The sequence below is a fragment of the Apteryx mantelli genome, chromosome 7, assembly GCF_036417845.1.
Source record: "Apteryx mantelli isolate bAptMan1 chromosome 7, bAptMan1.hap1, whole genome shotgun sequence".
Classification (NCBI taxonomy): Eukaryota; Metazoa; Chordata; class Aves; order Apterygiformes; family Apterygidae; genus Apteryx; species Apteryx mantelli.
Window position 1 is genome coordinate 39,625,007 of NC_089984.1, and position 19,317 is coordinate 39,644,323.

A 19,317-nucleotide genomic window follows, 5' to 3' on the forward strand; every position below is an offset into this window, starting at 1 on the left:
CAGCCTTACTGCATTAAAAAGGAGAGAATATATATTATGTCCATACTGTGACCACTTCAAACCAATCAAACCATTTTCCAGTAAGCTCGTGTCCCAGCCCTGCAAACACTAAAGATTGTATGTATGTTTAGTCAAATAAGCAATATCACTCATGAGGAGACATTTTATAAGATGGAGGCAAGAGTAGCATTCCTGAAGGAATAGACTGGTAATACGAGATCTATGATAAAATCAAAAGGAAGCATTTCTGGATGTGTTCCATCATTTGAAGTCCAGGAAACCATTTTGTATGACACAAAGGATTAGGAAAAATAAGCTGCATGACATTTATTTTGTAATTTTAACATTAATATCTGTAGAAACATTTTATTGTCAGTATAAAAGTTAACAGATTTTAATACTTCTTTTACCCAATTTTTTTAAAAAACACATAAAACAGTGTAATTTGCATTCATATTGCATGGCCGTATCAGAGTTAGTGAGTGTTCTGAAAGTAAAAACAGAAGACTTCTGTAAAAAGATACAAATAACAGTGACATTTTAGCAGAGGCCAGTGCTATACCTGCTGTTACGGAATGGATCAGAAGGAAATATTGGAGTCAGCATGAATTAATCCCTTAAAAAGATGCTGATATTCCTATGGCAAATTGTCATTATAACAACTTCTCTCTTTTTAACTTAAGTTACAATAGAGGGATATTCTAAAAGGCTATTTCCAGGCCAAAAGATCTGGAACATATTATCAAACTCAGTGAAGAGAATTCTAGTTAATTTGATGCATGTGCAAGCCAGGGTAGAAGCTCAGCTCCTTTTAGACCACTGCATTCTGCTATGGTTATAGACAAATTAATTTCTTTCCTTACTTTAGGAATCCATTATAAGTTTTTCTTTTTTCGTGGCATGATTGTGCCTTTTGGCCATGGGAAACATTGCTAAATAGTTAAATTGTTAAAGTGACAGGTATTGAGAATAAAAGACTTTCTTGTTAAAGGATTTGAGTTTGATAAGAATAATCATCTGACACCAAGGTTTTTAACACAAATAAATCAAAAGTTTAATTCCCCAAAATTAGTTATATACTGTAAATATTTCTTTCTTTAAAGATCTGAAAACTAGTAAAGTCTGAGCAATATATCTACTAGTTCTCTGTGCTGCCTGCATAGAAATGCCATTTAAATTACAAAAACACAACAACCCTATAAACGATTAATTGTTTTGTACATTACCAATTAGTTAATAAATTAATGATATACCATTTTCCCTGAAAGCAAAGTATTTTCCACCTTTGGATGGCGAAAATTAAGAATTCTGTGTAAGAACAGCATTTAGCAAATAGCTGTTAAAAAAGAGACTAATTTGCTAGGTGGATTGGGACATCCATCTTTAAATCAATACAAAAAATAATTCATTGTAAATATATAATATATATATTTATACATATTTTGAATATATTTACATACATCCAGCACCTATATACTGCATTTGTGCTCTGTAAGTGTGTGCCAACATATATTTTCTCCAAATATTACAAAATAAACAAGAAAGGCAGACCCAGAGTTTGCCTCAAGTCCAACTGGTCCATTGTACAAACAAAGTCTGTTACAGCTTACAGTAAGCCAGAAAATTGATAGTGATGGGTATCTAGACACAGTTCATAAACATTCTTCTTTGTTGGGTGTATTTAAAAGTTGCAAATTATATAATTCTTTATGTAGGTTCTGACTGTTTTCCTCCAAGTTTTCTTTTTTTTCTTTTTTTTCATATTTCATATGTACAAGCAAAAACATTAAGGTCCTGGAGAAAAGATTTTGTGTTTTGTATATGGTAGGTAGCTTGATGGTCTTGTTTCTTTATTCCTCTATACAATAAGAATGGTTTCTTCTCATGTTTTAACACTGCCATTCATATGTTGGTACTTGGGAAGACAAGGTTCATAAGGCATTGGATCAGGAGAAAAAACAGAGTCATCACCTGAAGAACATGAACTCCTAGTATCAGGGTAACTAGGTGAATACTGTTCGAGAGGTCCACTGAGGTCCAGATACTCCTGTAACAAAAGAAATAAATTGCATTTTAAAATAACATGTAAAATTGACAATAACATATTTCCACTGCTCTGGCTTGGTCATACAGTGGGCAAAAAAAGTTAAAAAATGACAGTCAGTTCTACAATTTTAGTGTATTCAAAACTGCCTGGTACTTAAATATCTGATAAAACAAGGACTACTCAAGGAGCTTGAATAAAGGGAGAAAAAGAAACCAATAACACTGTACTTTTGTGAAGTCCAACATCATCAGCATTAGCTGTGTCAGTAGAAATAAACATGGCAACCACATCAAAAGAGGACTTTTCACTTACAATGATAAAAATGAAATTTCAACCTAAATAGAACCATTTTTCTTTAGCACATGGTAATGCTTTGGAGATGGACAGATACTTCCAATACTCCTTTGGTCATTTTGCATAGCTGTTTTATATTCTGTGATATTAAATTTGTGTTTAAACAGGCAGCGGCATATGTGGTTCTTTTCACTGTATTTTCTTGTGTGTGTGTGTGCGTGTGTGTGTGTGTGCGCGCGCAGGCGTGTGTGTGTGCCAGAGTAGCCATGACCAAAGCAGTCATTAAAAAAGGAAATAATATCTGCTGATTCCAAGTTTTGGGTTATGGCTCTTTTGCTAGAAACAACAGCTTTGGCAGGAGAATAAAGTTATTTTTCCCCTTGAAATGTTCCTTCTCTTTCAACTTCTAAAGGGCAGCTGCATTCATTTAAATGCAATCTCTTCATTTGCTAAACCACAAGTTATGATCATACTGACGAGAGGAGTCTTCCACCTCAGTCAGTATTTTATACTGCTGTACTTAGGTTTGGGGTAATTTAGTTCTTTGGTTAACATATTTTCTTAAGTCAGAAATTCAATCACTACCATATTATTGTTTAAAAATGATCACCATTTTAAAAAGGGAGGAAAAATGTAAGCTTTAAAATGCCGACAAATACAGTAGGCAGCAAAAGAGGTTGCAGAATGCAGTTTGCATCTATGATTACCTCCTATTTTGCCGAATAGATTTTTAAAGGATCCATGAAGATGATCTTCGCATGTAATTATATACTAGGGAACCAGAATGTGGTATATTAGGTGACCAGAAATGATCAAGTACTTTCTACATGAATAGAAGAAAAAAGTATTCCAATATTTGAAGATTTCAGACACAGCTTGTCATATCAAATAATTCAGCTATGAATTCAATATTGAAGGTGGGATCCTTATGTCCTGTCCAGCCTCTTTATCCAACATAAAGGGCCAGAATCACATAAAGGGGCCTAAAATGTCTCACCTCCAGCATCAGGATAGTTCCTCGTGTTGATATAATGAAACACAGCCATTAGGCTGACCCCCAGTGACTTCTGTACAAAGATCCCATGATGCTCTGTGAAACACTGCACGATACTCTGGGAAACATGGGCAGCTGGGTCTTTTGAAATAACAGGTAAGGACAAGAGCAAGACACTACCACTTATGCAGTAATAATCACTTGCACAAATGCAGAATGAGATTCTATTGGCTTCCATAGCAATTTTGGGGTTTTGGGGCAACCCAGGTTGACCCCATATCAACACTGTCATGTTGTTTGTCATGTCTGCCATTGTGAAGTGGATAAGCAGAAGTACTGTCAGACAGATGCACGAAGGAGCTGCACTTCAGGAAAACTGTGCAGATTACACAAAATCAGAGGTCTCAAAACCACAAGCTATGAAGGACAACGGGACAAACTGGAGCACTCATAAGACATTGAGTGAGAACGTGACAAGTCTTCAAGAACATAAAATGTGCTGCAAACAGGAGTGAAATAATTTGCTCTCTTTGTCCAGGGTAAATAGGACAAAAGCAATGTCTTACGTAGTAGGGTTAGATATTAGGAAAAGCTTTCAAGAGGTAATGTTAATGAAATGCTGTAATAAGTTGTTGAGGGGTGATGCAGAACTACAACAGTGGAGATCTTTAAGAACAAGTTACTTAAACATCTATCAGGAAAGACAAAGGTATAGCTGATCCTGCTGTAGACCAATTGGATGGATTAGATGAGTTCCCAAGGCTTTTCCCAGCCTTTTTTCCTATGATTCCAGTCTAAAGTAATTTACATAATGCTAAAGGCCTTTTCAGGTTACCTTTGAGATCTTTCCAGGTCCATTAGCAATACAGAACTAGGAAGGCAAGATGAGTAAGGAAAAAAAAAAAAAGAAAGAAAAGGAAAGAAAGAAAAAAAGAAAGAAAGAAATATTCTCAGAGTTGTAGGCCAGAATCTCACTCTTGAATGTGCAAATGCATATCCAATCCAAGCCACCAAACATTCGGCAGTGGCAGCCAGCCCACCTCCAACTGGTCTTGTGAAATCATATATAAATTAGGCAGGAAAAGATCCAGTCAGTACTTGGATGAGGGGAAAATGTTAATGGTACATAAAGTGATGTTACTGACTCAGTAGGGAGCACATATTCCTGCGTCATCTCTGAGCCACTCTTGAAGGTGCCACTTTTCAGAATAAGCCTTAAAAACAGAATCCAGAGAAATTACAGCTACTATCAAAGCCAAATGATCTTTTTCAACCAGAAAGGTTAGTCTACCCTATTGGCAAAATGATCATCCTACATAATGGCATCCCTTTACTTAGATTCCCCCTCAGCAATATTGCACACAAACTTTCCTAAAGCTGCTTAACAATTGTTTTTTTATTTCTCTTGCAATTCTGAAAAACTAGGAGGTAATGTTGGGGATCCACGCAAAAGGAACCAGACATGTTTTTCTACCTTTTTTGCCCTCATAAAGAAGTCCTAAAATCATATCAAATCAGAAAATCTAATTTTAGAAATGGTCAAAACAAGTTATTCTGACTTTTTTCTCTAAGTGTTTTGTTCTGCTTTTTTCATTATATGTATCATTTCTCAGAACAAATAGGAATTTGTAAAATATTTCAGGGACACCAAGCATTTTCTTTCAAAACAAGTTTCTACCAAAAGAATCACCATTCCCATTACTGGTGTAAACTTCCTCACAGGTGCCTATGATTTTCTGATAAGAGAACTGATCCCTGTGTGAATATGCTAATCAGTGTGTTCCTTGTTAAGACTAATAGTATTTCAGACCTCTGAAAGAATGCTGTTCACATAAAATCTTTTTGCATTCATATATCCCAACCTGAAGCAGTGTTAGGCAGGACCTTTGGATAATTGGATGGCTGTTCCTACATTCCCTGTGGGTCCTCATTCCCTCCACAGAGAGCTATTTCAGTGAACCTAATTCACTTTCAGGCATATAATCTGAAATCTACCATTGACGATTCTGACCTAGATATCATAGCTGGGAATCAAACTGAGTTGATAAATGAAAAACACCATGAACTCTAGTTCCCTCCCTCACATGAAACTCATGTTGAAATATAAACATTGCCTCCCAACCTGCCACGTGTATTCCCTCTATACTGCTGTGCTAAAAACATCAAAAGATGCAAAGAGAAATAAACAAAAACATTTTAAAGATGTGTTTCTGTTTAGTTACATAAATCAAGGCATGCTGGCAAGAAACCCAGGATTTCATAGGATAGATAGTTTAGCTGCATGTAACCTCGGAGGACAATGACGAACAGAACAACAAGAGAACTAGAGTAGTATTTCGTAAATGAACAAATTCCATCTGTTTCCTGAACCATATGTCCTGATCTGCAGCTTATGAAGAGAAACAATTTACCTACCTCATTAGTTGTGAGAGTAAGAATTCGATCCAAGTCTTCTACCAACTGTTTAAAAGTTGGTCTCTGTGAAGGCACAGCATGCCAGCAATCTCTCATCATCATATAGCTGTAATAAATAAACATTTCCTTGAGTTAATTAAAATTACATGCAGTTCTCGTAAACCTTTTCATACACAGACATTGTTATTCATCATAAGTAACACAGTGAGCACCCCACAGTCCTACTGATGGACCAACCATTGTCCTGTAAACCAAGAAAGACCCCCGCTTCTGTCGCAAGTGCATTTCTATTCTTGTATCTCTTCTTGCCCAGTTGCTAAATTACATCTTTGTGGACGAGACTCCATAGCTTTTCTCTGTCCCAGCAATTTCAACGGTATTTCATTTCATTTCATTACATTTGTTATGGTAGAGACAATGGCCTTTGCGAAGTCAAGAAATTATAATGGGGAAATAGTCAAGGGCCATACTCAAATATCAGAAAGTGAAAACACTCTCTTATTGTCACCGGTGGATAATGTTGTGTTAATGGAGCAGCTTCCCAATGTATTTTGTTGTGTACGAAACCAGTGTGACATAGCTTATACATGATTAGTGGTCTGTGTACCATCATTTAAGAGCCTTTGCACCAGTGAGATTAAAATAAGATAAATAGCAGTGTAAAACCACTGACAAAGACTGGCTTGTAGATTCTCTCTTCTTTTTTCAGTGGGACCACAGCAGGGTGTGTAAAGAAGTATCCTCTGTCAAACATTTCCTCAAGACCTTTTCATACCTTTTCTTTACGTATCTATATCCACATATATGCATGATTCTAGAGTCAAGCAATTCTGAAAATTTTAGAGTCTGCCTTGGGTAGCATCAATTGTGTGAATTCAGTATGGTTTGTGCCCCTCGATCCTTGTACAGCAAATAAGGGTCCTTACAGCTCATTGGTGCAGTTGGCAGGTTTATCCATTCGGTGCCCTTCTTTAAGCAGCTTAAAAAGTTCCTCCACCGGAATTCCTGGGTAGGGTGATCCTCCTAAGGTGAAGATCTCCCACATTAATACACCAAAGGACCATCTGCAGAACAAAGAGGAAACAGTACAGTATTAAATCTGTTTTAATGTTGAAAACAAAGATGTTTCCAGGAAAGATGCAAAAAGTAGTGTCTTGCTACTTCATAAGTCCTGTCTGCTTAAGAGCCAGATTCTGCCAGTTTGACAGACCAATCTATCCTGTTTTGTTATATGCAGTACTCCTGGTGGGTTTACTCAGTGAGAAAGAAGTGTGTCAGGATCTAGTCCCAGACTGTCCCCAGACCAGCTGCCAATCACAATCTCAAAGAGATTTAAGTTTATCTTCATGCACCTGCTTATCTCTGACAGGCTCGAGTGGGACATCAGTCCATGAAGTGCATCAGGTGCATCAGTAGCACATTGAATAGGGACTGACCTAAGCACGATCACAAACACATTCCTAGCCTTTGTCTGGTGTGCACCAAGCACCCAGGTTTCCAAGGCTACTGCAAAGAACTGCATCTTCACAGTTTAATTATTTACAGAACATTCACACAGCTAAGTTGGTTTGCAATTACGTGGTGAGATATTTTGGAAAAAGAAGGTTGTTGAAAACAAATATTTTGCATCAGTCTGCTCTGTTTGAGTAATTTTTGTCAGGAAACAAAGGAGGATAATTTTCAGCCAGTTCTGCCTGCCTGCTTACCATCTCCTTCAGAGCCTGCCTCATCACGTCTTGCTGGCAAGCTATGGCTCTTCGGCAGGCTGCTCTGCCAGGTGAGCAATAGCACAAAGCCTGCACTGGCTCCCAAACTTCTCTGCAGCTCTCCTAGCTTTACAGCAGTAAACTGTTTGCACAAACTTGCAATAATATTATCTTTAGCAGTCTTCAAAGCCACCATGGGGCCAAGAGCCTCAAAGTTCCAGCACTGGAATTGTTGTGTTCTGTGGCTGTTGAGGAGCTCAGGCTGACTTTCAGTGCTGAACCAGTGAAGTAGTTTATTTCACATTCACTTAAATATCTTGTTAAGGTGTTATCTTAAAAATTAAGTTTGATCTACCCTTAACCTGTGTATATAGTTTCCTTTGTAAATGTAAAGACTGCAGGAAAAGCCTGAGTAACTGCTTGTCCCAAGGAGAGCGGACCTTGGGAAGAGCACTCTGGCTAAAGAAGAAGGAGATACCCTCTACTATTTTCTCCACCCTGCTCTTTTTCATGTTAACCCTGCACTGACATGCATAAACTTTTACACCTGCCCTGGGAAGCATCCAGCCCTTTATGGTTAACAGCTTCTCTTGGAGAAATAGAAAACATGAGATCTTCATCTGCATTGCATAAAAAATACACATCTACTTAAAGTACAGTACATATGAGTACTGTCGATTGGCCTAGGAAACTTTAATACGAAACAGAATAAATCCTGAGAGGTTGCATCAGCCAGCTACACTGTGCACACATTAAAAGATTTTGAAGTGTCAGAGTCCAATGATTTCCTAGCCTTAACATGTGAAATACTGCTGGGAAGCAACAATGTTTCTAAAATCAGAGAAAACATTTCTAGTATGTCCATTCTATGCTTCACTGTATCTCATATTAGAACAAATTTTGACAAGAATTTTCAGGATCTTTCTCTTCTCTTCTCTTTCTTTCTTTCTTTCTCTCTCTCTTTCTTTCTTTTTTAAACCTGAAGGAAGTCCAGAATATGCCAAAAGCCAAGCAAATTAGATAGACTCTTTGTAGCTGCACATCCGTAAATAAGTTCAAGGGGGGAAACTTCCGCACTGACAGAAGGAGGTTAGCATTTTCCACCTTTCATGTGCTTTGAAGCTGGGCAGATTAGTAACAGAGCACTGGTTAGCAGTCTACCATAAAATCCTCACTTTCTAAGGGCATGTCCTGTTCCATCTATTAATATGTGAAACACATAATGGAAATGCTTAAAGGTAAAAGACAACAAGAAAATACATTTAAAGATATCCCAAACATTAAGAAATCCAAACCAGAAGAACTCCCCTTCCCACCCTTCCGAAAAACATTCAAATTAAGTTGCTTACACATCACTTTGATGCGTGTAAACTCTGTCAAACAGAGCTTCTGGAGCCATCCACTTTACAGGAAGCCGTCCCTACAAATTTGGAGGGGAGGAGAAGGAATGAAAAAATTAATTCATTACAATGGTAGCAATTTACGGGATGATTTCAATATTGAATTTTTAAAAGATTAATCAGTTCTCAGAGATCAGTCTGCTAAGGCAAACCAGCATATAATTTACCTTTAAAATTTTCAGAAAAAAAAGTAAAATGGGCTAAAGACAGTTAAGGAAAATGTATATAAACATTTAAGATAAAATTAAAAGCACAGATGGCTCCCCAAAAGTCCCCAGATTACTTGCTAGAAGGACAATAGGGTAAGGAGATCAACATGAAAAAGTTCATTCCACTATGGTTCTTTAAAGACAAAAATCTCAATAATTCTCTGAAAAATAGGCCTGCCTGCAACACTAAGCCGGTCACTAAACTCCAGAATTTTATTCTGTTGTTCAGCCTTTTGCAGTGGCCCAAAAGCTTGCAGTCACAAATGCCTGTTGCTTTGCACAGAAATTCTGCTCTGCTCAGAGCTCAGGAATCATGCTAAATTTGATACGAAGTGGGTTCAACTCCCTCCAGTGTCAACATACCTATACCTGGTTGCTCTGCCTTTTTGCAAGTGTGCAGATTCAGGTGTTACCATTAAAATGCCATTAATCACATACTGCTTTATTTTCACAGATAAGCCACTTAACATGATTGATAATAATTAATATTTTGTACAAATATTAATAAAGTCTGAAGACTTGAAAGAGTTCTGCAAAGTTCCCATCAAAAAACAAATCAAGCTCTCTGAGAACAAGGTGTAAGGTGTTCAAAACCAGGCACCTTAAATCAACAGCTACATTTGAAACATTTTACCTTCTTGATTTGGTACAGGTTATACAGCTAAACAATGACAGGGGAGTAAAAACCAATTTTCTCAAGTTATAGCCCCTCTTTGATACTACTGCAGTAATTTCTTTACAACCAAGTACAGGCAAAACGCATAAAGCTGTATGTGACATTACCACACACAACTAGGATTTTTACTGTGGTTTTTGCTATTACTGTTTATATAGTGTTTCTCAAGATCATAGGCCCAGCTGAAAAAAAAAAGGCAGCTGGAATCAAAAGGAATATTTCTACATATTTCAAATGATCAGTCAGGAACATATAAAATAAATGCTTACATTTTATCATTTATAATAAATCATGTAACAAATAGTCTCTTTGGTTATCTTTTTAACTAACTGTCACTGTAAGAGGGGATAGAAATGCTTATGTCCTTAATCTCTGTTTTCTTTCTGTGATTAAAAGTTAGGCTTCTGTGCAAGAAGTCCATTAGGATTATAATCACAGTTTTGAAGTGAACCCTGAAAGAAACACTTGTTTTCAGAGATAAGAAAACCATCCACTTACATTAGTAGTCTTTTTGTAATAATCTATATTGTTGATGTCTCTGGCTAAACCGAAGTCTGCTATTTTCATCACATTATTTTCAGTTACCAAAACATTTCTTGCAGCTAAGTCTCGATGGATACACTGAAAAGAAAGAAAAGAAAAATTCCACTGAAACAAATGGTTGAAATTATTTCTAAACCTTAGAAAAGCCTGTTTTTTTAAGACTTATATGTTGCTAAGGCTGAAGGCTTGGGTGGTGATCAGAGCGTTCCAAGCTGTTTGTGATTCACTCCTCGCTACACATGCCTCGGTACAGGTATTGCAGCATTTTCATTACAGACACTGTTAATGAGTGCTTTATGATGCAGCTTCTCAAATTATACTGGATCAACAGAGCTAAAACCTGACAGTCTGGATCAGTGCAACCATTTTTAATAAGAAAGATCTTAATATGAGATACATCTACAGTATATAATTTTAAACCAGATGTCTAGGGTGTGTGTATTTACTTCAACCATAGGACCACAGCAGCTTAATTTTGAAAAAAAATATAACCTGGGCTGCACTGTTTGCTTTTTAAACAGATCTGACACTGAAACTAAAAACGTTATCTCCTCAGAACGTTTTCTTTGTGTCAGCATTCTCCTGAACATTTGCAACTGTTATTCTCGACACTGAAAGGGAGTTGTGAATACTCTGGATATCACTCCTATGTTCAAGCAGCCTTATTAGAAGTAATACAAGGTGCATTCGGAATCCTCCCCAGGATATCTTACTTCTTTCCAAGTCAGATATCCTTTTTTTCCTCCTCAATTTTGGGTTACGCTTTATGTGTCCTCCTTATTTCAGCATATGCACAGGCATGCTGGACCAAACCACTACAAGTTTTTTACAACAGCCAGTTTCTCTCTTGTGTTGCAACTTGCCCCAATTACTTTTTGAGATCTCTTATCCTTCATGGGTAAAACAAGTCTACGGAGTTTCTGCTCTGCACTGGGTTAGCCTAGGGCAAATGTGAAGAAAAAACTGCTCCAGCAATGCATTCGTTCATTTACACAGGACATGCTTTCAGCACCAAATTAGTCTTCTACTTCAGCATCAGCAAAGCAATGGTAACAGAAATAACATAGGCCAGCCTTCCTACTTCCGCTGTCTACGTTCTCACACCTTGCAAAACATGCTCCGACAACTTAGTTCAGTTGCCTAAATATAGGTACCTAATGTCATTTGAGATGCCCTATGATATCCAAGGCATCTTGGTGGGACGGAAAGGGATGATACAGGATGTCCAGTGGACCTGTGCCTTTCCAGAGCGGCAGGCAGCTGGGGACGCTACCGCACCAGGTCCTACCACAGAGCATCTCAAACCGTCTGCAACCCCTCTATGTGAGTCCAACTGAATCTCCTGTCAGCGTATTTGTGCTTTCTCATACCCTGCAGCTTTGCAAATGAGCCTCTTCCTGTCTCCAAAATAGGGCCTTATTGATTTCCATATCTGACAGGTTAACACTGACTCTCTTGCTGTAATGATTTGTTCTCTCTTTACAGTGATCTGGGCCAACCACCTGTATGGGGAGTGCCCCTGTGATTCTTGCACCATACTGGAATATTGAAGAGGACACATCACAAAAGTTTTAAAAAATATCCATGCAATTTAGAAATCCCATTAGGTAACCCATTTGCAATGTCCCATTTGCTTAAAGGCAAAAATTGGAGTAGGCACCCAAAGCTCTTCTTTTACGTATTAAAGTTATATTCTGAGATGGTTGTATATGCATTTATATTTTTTGTGATTTTTTTTAAGTCTCAGTGAACCATTTATTGGATTGAAATAACAAGAAAACTGGTCTTCTCACAGTGTTTCAGTTCTGGATGGTGGAAATACCATGAGAAGACCAGCTCTTTTATTATTCCAGCTCAATAAATGGCTCCCTAAGGAGAAAAAAACTAGTGAAATACAAACATAAATGGTGAGCTATTTGAAGAACCGGAATGCACAGCTTTGCTTTCCCTCTTCACTTTGCCTTGTGCAATGCCCTACATTCAAGTTCAGCACTGCACTGAACAAGTATTTTTGGAAAAGGACTGGATCAGGATGAAATGACTCTGCTGTGTGCATCTGTATAAGTGCACACCTTCTTGGCAGTGTCCTACAATAGCACTTCAGAGCTTCTCAGGTGGACAATTGTTCTCAAGATTTGCCAATCAAAAGATTTGTTTTTTTCTTTCACAACAGGTCTTTCTTCCTGGGACATGGCTCTTTGCCAAGCCAGTGTTTCATTAATCTTAGAAAGAGATATTCTGCATGGTTTACCTAATACGATACCCGTGCTTACTCCATTTCCTCTTGGTATCATGCATGCCTCTCTGTCTCCCCTACTGCATGGAAAATTAGTGTGTCAAAACATAAGAATAAAAGCAAAATTAGACCTCGATTCTGCTCCCCCAATCTCTACAAGCACAGAAAAGCAATGAAAAGCCAAGACTTTGTGTCCTGTGTACACACACAGGATCAAAGGCTTACACTCAGTTCTCTTCTTTGGTTAAAAACAACTCCACACTCGGGAGTGGACACAACCAGAATTCACTATAAATTCCCCTAACCACTCAGCCCCTTGCAGGAAATACTTAGCACCAATATCCAGTGGTCTGGCATAGACACTAGGTCCAAACATCACCCAGGGTATCCATGACTGTCTTCCATACAGCCACGATATGTTTAGAGAGTTACACACAGCTATTTAAGGTTTCATAATTATAATTTAATGAAGGTACTGGTTGAAGAAATGTTTGAAGAAAATTTGAAGAAGTGTCTAGGGACAGGAAAGAATAAATAAGTTCTTTCAACAAGTTTGCTCTCCTGACAAATACCAGTTTTAAGTAAAGTGCATAATTAAAGTGACTAATTTACTACGTTTATTTTTGCCTCTTCTGTTCACAGTTTCTGCCCAGGTATCTTGTCATCTTCTCAACTCTGTTATCATTCCTTAAATCCTTTCAGTAACTGAATTAATTTACTTTACATCACTATGTGAGCTGATTCAGTAGATTTGACAGGAAATAGAGAGCAAATGGTGCCTTGTCTCCAGGCTGAAGCTGTTTGACATATATAATCAAGTGACCATCTTTGTTATGAATTCAAAGTGCAGATATAAATTCATATTTACTACAAATGATCAATTCTGGCAATGTTGTTAAACACAAGTATGAAACTTTGTGTATGAGTTTTCCCACTGATCTTCAAGGGCATGGATTATGCAACTCATTGGGAAAAGGTCATTCTCTCAGTAAATACTTTACATAAATGCAATGAGAACAAAACTCAACTAAAAAGTGCCAAACAAATATGTACCAAGTGCTTTGTGCAGTATTTGCTGAGTTCTACCTACTTTTTGTGAAGCCAAGTACTCCATGCCTCTTGCCAACTGGTATGTGCAAGACACTAAGTCTTTGAATGTCATCTGCTCTTCTGGTACCCTGTTAATGTCAAATGAATACTCCATTCCAGGTGGGCGGCGTGCTCGCAGGTATTCACGCAGGTTTCCTTTGGAAGCATATTCTACTATCACATACAATGGACCTTTGGATAAACAGAACCGTGTGAAAACTGGAGTAAGGTCAAAGGGTAAAATGATTTTAAGTAAAGAACCTTTTAGTGCTTTATAAACTTTTATTAATTCAATTCGTTTATTTTCTGTGAAATCAGTAAGCATGACTTGAAAGAAAAGGAGGTCAAGACTTTGTTAAGTGACTGGCCCAAAGCTACATAGCAGGATAGTGGCAGAGCTACAATTGGCAATAGAAAGGACCTAAATCCTAACCCAGCACATATTCCTTCCGGACCATGCTATCTTCTGAAAAGCAAGCATTTTCAATGCAAAAATGCCATGAAAAAACACTGTGGTATTTAGAGAGTAAAACCGTTCATTTCCAATTTAAGGGATACAAGTTTCACTAAGGCAGGACTGACACAATTCAGAATGACAAACATGGCTAAAACCACTGTAAAATTTCAATTTTCGCTACAGAAAGAGATTCGAGTTTTCATATGATATACTACCCTTTCTCATATTAAAGCTGCAATGCATCTTTATAATCAGAGACAGAAGTTAAAATATTGCTGCTAAGCTAGGGAAATATCTAAAAATCCCATCACAGCATGACTGTTTCCTTAAAAACTCTTGAAAAATGATGATTAATGAGACTTTTGAAGACCTGTTTGAAAGTCCTGGCTTACTTTCTTCTCTCTACTCACCATCCTGGGTACAGGCTCCAAGGAGATTGATGATATTTTTGTGTTTCCCAATCATCTTCATCATCTCCATCTCTGACACAAGGTCAGATAGATCTTTTTCTGTAGCATCATCTGTACAAGACACAAGTGAAGTTCATATTTTCCAGCGTTCCAGCTTGAACTTTACTAAGGCTCACCAGCTGGTGTAAAACATGTGTGCTTCAAAATGCGGAATATGGGATTTGCTTTCCAGTATACATTGTATGTTATACAAAGTCATATGATATGTCCTAATAAACAGTAGTCTCAGTCTCTTTGATGGACTAACCATTTCTTCAGTCATATCATAGGTTGAAGCAACACATTAATATGAGGCAAAACATACTGTCTTTAACTATCAAACAACTAATAACTATATCTTTCCTTAAAATTAACCTTATAGTTAAATTCAAAATAAATAGACACCTACCTCCTGGAGCGAATGGACTAGGATCTACACACTGACAACCTCTGCTGTGAACAAAACTAAAAGCAGAGAGACCCAGAAAATTCTAATACCTCTATTGGCTTGCAAATATGCACTACTGAAGATAAACAGGCTGTCAAGGACCCAGATTTACACCACAAACTGCTGAAGGCTGAGGTCAACTATGTGCACTTTGACCCCCCACAATGACAGAGCTCAGATGCCACAAAAGAAACTTTCTGTGGATAAAAACTACCACATCACCCATCTTGATCCCTAATAAGCTAATTTTCTTACCTTTCAACATCTTTACTGCCACAGTCACTGCTTCTTTTGGCCTGTCTTTGTCAATTCCCACTGCTTCAGCCATGACAACTTGCCCAAAGCAACCTTCCCCAAGGGGCTTACCCAACGTCAGCCTAGAGGTGTAAACAGGGGATTAACACACAGCATCTGGTGAAAGGATGTAGCCAGTGAAATTCCAGAGCTAAATATAAAAAGCTTTCAACAACTTGCTGTAGCATGAAGCATTTATCATATGGAACTAATGAGACTCTTGGTGCACGCTGGTTTTCATGCACACTGTAGCATGTTTTCTTAGTGACAGTATAGTGAGCATCTGATACAGGCAGATCAGTTACTAAATCCAGCTTTTAAGCTCTCCTCCTTCTTGTAATAACAGAGGCTATATTTGATGGCTAGCTGGTCAGATATGCACAGCACACAACACTGAGGGACACAGCTTTTGAAAAGCGTAAGACTGCAACTAAAATTCAGGATGTCAGAATAGCCAACAACATGCAAGCTTTTCATGTCATTGTAATATGGCCATTTTTCTTCTTTTCATGTAGACTGTAAGGAGATGAAAGAAAGGTTTCTTTGTGTGTGTTGCCATGTGTTTGCTTTCAGGCAGCTGATGATTTGTGTGGTAAAGGGTGGTATCAAAACCAGAGGGATGTTTTAAATAGTACTAGCTCCTGTGATATAACAGCACAGTGTAGACAGAAAGGAAACATTCAAACATTCTTTCAGATAACTTAATTTTAGATCAAAATCCATATTCTTGCTTTGTGTTTGGGGATGTGGGCCATGAACATTTGCCTAATGATCTCTTGAGCCAAAGGGCTTAGACAGGACAGAGAGAGCAGCCCAGGAGACTCCATGTTTGGGCACAGCTGTGGGTAATTATCACACCCATCCCTCTTTCTTGTGGATGATGAGGTGGCCAGACAGCTTTCTTTTTGCAGGGAAAAAAGGAGGGAGGATGAATGTGGGGGAGTGGGTAGGGAAAAGATGCCCATGACAAGCAAAGAGCTAACTCTTCACTAGCTGTGGCGGGGAGGGGTTACTTCTGTAAAGCAGCTGTGTGAGCGCAGATAAAGGCTCTCTGCATGCTCACGAGCCTTGACCGGCTGCCAGAGTTGCCACTGCCGGCGCTGCCTCTGACTCCGCTCCTCTGTTGTAAGTACTGGTCCTATTCACAGAGAGGCAACCCCTCTCCACGCCTGGTCACATAAGTAGCATTGGCGCTCACAAAAGCAGCACCCTCCTCAGGACAAAGCACTTGGCAGATTTTAGCATCCCCTACAAGACTTCTCCACAACCTCCCATCCACAGCAAGATTGCTCTTCTTACATGTTCACACATTCCCTCAGTGCTTTGATCCCTTAAGGGGCGAGACGGGATGCTTTATGTGCCCGCAGCTGGGTCCAGGACAGAGCCTGTTTCTTGGCTGCAGGCTCTTTGCTGCCACAAATGCCATGTATGAGGGTAACAGAAGATGCCTCCTATCTGCAGCACCCAGGCTCTGTTCAGAAAATGGGAAGCAGAGACTGGGGGAAACTGAAATTCAATTATAATCACATTATCAGTGTTGGAAACCTTTTAAAAAGAATGGTCACTAACTGGGTCAACTGCATAAGCAAAATGCATTTTGTGGAACAGGTACCTGGCTGAAAAACCTGCTCAGCTATAACAGGCACAGAAACTTCAGTCTCAGCTTTATGAGGATAAAGAGAAACTAAAACAGAAACTTCAAAGCTTCTGGGCCAAATCTTTTTGGTTCCAGTGTAAGTGCCAAAGACCAGATTCTGACTCCTTTACTCACACAGAATATTACTTAACTCCAGAAGCAGTGAAACAGCAGAAATCAGGGAGCGTATTCGGGGAGTTTGATGCTGGTAACAATATTCAGTGTGGGGGCCAGACTCCGATGAGCATTCTCATAATGGAGTTCTCAAGGTCGTGACTTTCCAAGGCCAAATGCAGGAATCGCAGGATATATGTAGGGATTGGTTCTCAAAAGCATGGATCTTCGACTTATGCCTTCTTCCATGAAAGTATGGGGTGGGGGTGGGGGTTGTAATGCCATCAACAGGAGACTATTAGACCAGGCTAAGAGGTTTGAAAATCTCACTTATCTGCTTGGGCACACGAGAGAAAAGTACTGAATGACACTTCCTCCTGAGGGCAGTCCGCAGACTCTTTTTAAATGTGGTCTTAACATTAGTGAGAATTTCTCAATCTGTTTTGGATTGGTTTCTAAAGCAAATGCTGGTTTAAAAAGGTGCAAAGACTGAAGGGCAGCATATGCTATGCTGAGGTCATCCTGCATTTTATCCAGAACTAAAATTGAATTTAGGATCTTGGCAGAGAACAAACATTTGCATTGGAAACTGGTTAATTTATGTGCTATTGCCCTGCTAGGCCTAAAGTAACAAACCCCTCATTGTGTGCCTCCTGCCCCCCAACCTAATAAACTGCCTCTAAATAGCCTCCTTTCATTGGAAATCTGCTCCACCTACATTTGTGCTGAATGTTGGTTTTAAATGTTTAGCACTCTAAAATTTTCCGCATTTAGTGTATCCCCCTAGGGTATGGGCTGACAGAAGTATGTATACAGGCCCCCACTGTTGACTAGAATACTGCAGGTGGCAATTACAGCATTTTGTACCAGTTTTCAGCTACATAATTAAAATAATTTCCAGAACAGTTGTCAGAAGGTTCAAAATTACAGCTCCTCCATCCAAGAGTTATGATGTTGAGCTTTCACAGAAAACTGTTCATGATAAAACGTGTTACTTTTTAAAAGCCACCTAAAGATTTCTTAAAATTAGTACTAACTTCAGTATATAATCATGGTTCTACCTGTGTTAACATTCTCTCTCCTTTACATATTCATTTCATATTAAGAAATATGGTTATGGCTTTGATTAGATTACTCTGCAGCTCATTTTGCATGTTATTCCACAGACTTTGAAGAAAATATTATTTAGTTACATGATTTTGAACACACAAAAAATTCAATGAGTTCTGCTTGAAACCTAATAGTTTTAAAGCAGAGAAGTTGTATACATATACGTATACAATAAGCAAAATGTTCTAATAAATCAAAAATTATCTCCATTAATATAGGCTAATACAAAAACACCTACCAGAAAATCCTACCTATAAGGTTCAGGCAGTAAGAACAAGATTGTCTAATATCATGCTCTAGATTTCCTCTATTTCCTACATGGCACTATATTACCTATTTTCTAAACATTAACTACAGCAATCATTAAGAAACATGGTTTAATGTACAGAAGTATCGCCTGGGCAAATGTCGACTGTCCTTCAACAATGCATGTGTGCTATCTATTCTAGTCTAGATCATATATATTTTGGAATAAAATTTCAGATTTACTCTTTCACTAACATAGAAGTTGCATTTCACCATGGTATCTGAAAACCTACAAGAAATCTGAACATAAATCACAATGTCAGGCAGAGAAAATTCAGTTTCTATTAAAACAAACTGAACTCAGATAATGGAATTGAATCTTGACCTTCTGAGAAGGTTCAGATAACTTGGATTTTCTTTTAGCTAAAGAAATCCCGAGAGACATTTGGAAAGAAGCTTCCTTCTTCATTCATGTTTCAGATGCATACAAACAGTGTTAAGGGAAAGAGACTACATACTTATCTCGTGGAAACTCCCATTTTGGGTCTTCTGGCAATTCATATTCTGAGACTCCTGCCAGCATCGGGGCATCAGCAGTAGAGGAGAGACGGGTAGTTATCCTCACCAGAGGCGTGTTGGAATTCATGGAGGAGCTTGAGTCGGCTGACACCTGTTATTGCAATACAAGATGCAGAAAAAAAGGCAGAGATGTAATCTTCATCCAATATCTGAAAACAGCAGTACATGATAACCAAGCCAGCTAATATCAGTGGTATTAGGAAAAAGAGTGGCTGAAACCACGATCTTCTAGTGTACTATTCTAATATGTTTACTCCCCCTTAAGCACAATACTGATTCCAGGTAAATTGCCGATAAGGCTGTAGGTCTGTCCCATTGGCTGAAAACCATAGAAGAAATAAAGTTTTAAATACATTCACTCAGAAGTGAATTTAC

The 19,317-nt window shown here is 38.3% G+C and overlaps 1 protein-coding gene across 4 annotated transcripts in view; it reads right to left on the reverse strand.

The window, feature by feature from the left end:
* Nucleotides 1-302: 302 nt before the first annotated feature.
* FGFR2 (fibroblast growth factor receptor 2) overlaps nucleotides 303-19,317 on the reverse strand; it is an 87,471-nt gene continuing 68,456 nt past the window's right edge. For all 4 annotated transcript variants that reach the window (XM_067300327.1, XM_067300329.1, XM_067300326.1 and 1 more), the window contains exons 10-18: nucleotides 18,882-19,033; nucleotides 15,219-15,340; nucleotides 14,477-14,587; nucleotides 13,611-13,801; nucleotides 10,240-10,362; nucleotides 8,806-8,876; nucleotides 6,677-6,814; nucleotides 5,751-5,856; nucleotides 303-2,047 (exon numbers count right to left, since the gene is read on the reverse strand). In XM_067300327.1, the coding sequence (XP_067156428.1) occupies nucleotides 1,883-2,047; nucleotides 5,751-5,856; nucleotides 6,677-6,814; nucleotides 8,806-8,876; nucleotides 10,240-10,362; nucleotides 13,611-13,801; nucleotides 14,477-14,587; nucleotides 15,219-15,340; nucleotides 18,882-19,033 (1,179 nt within the window). In that variant the 3' untranslated portion in view covers nucleotides 303-1,882. The remainder of the gene's footprint in view (nucleotides 2,048-5,750; nucleotides 5,857-6,676; nucleotides 6,815-8,805; nucleotides 8,877-10,239; nucleotides 10,363-13,610; nucleotides 13,802-14,476; nucleotides 14,588-15,218; nucleotides 15,341-18,881; nucleotides 19,034-19,317) is intronic.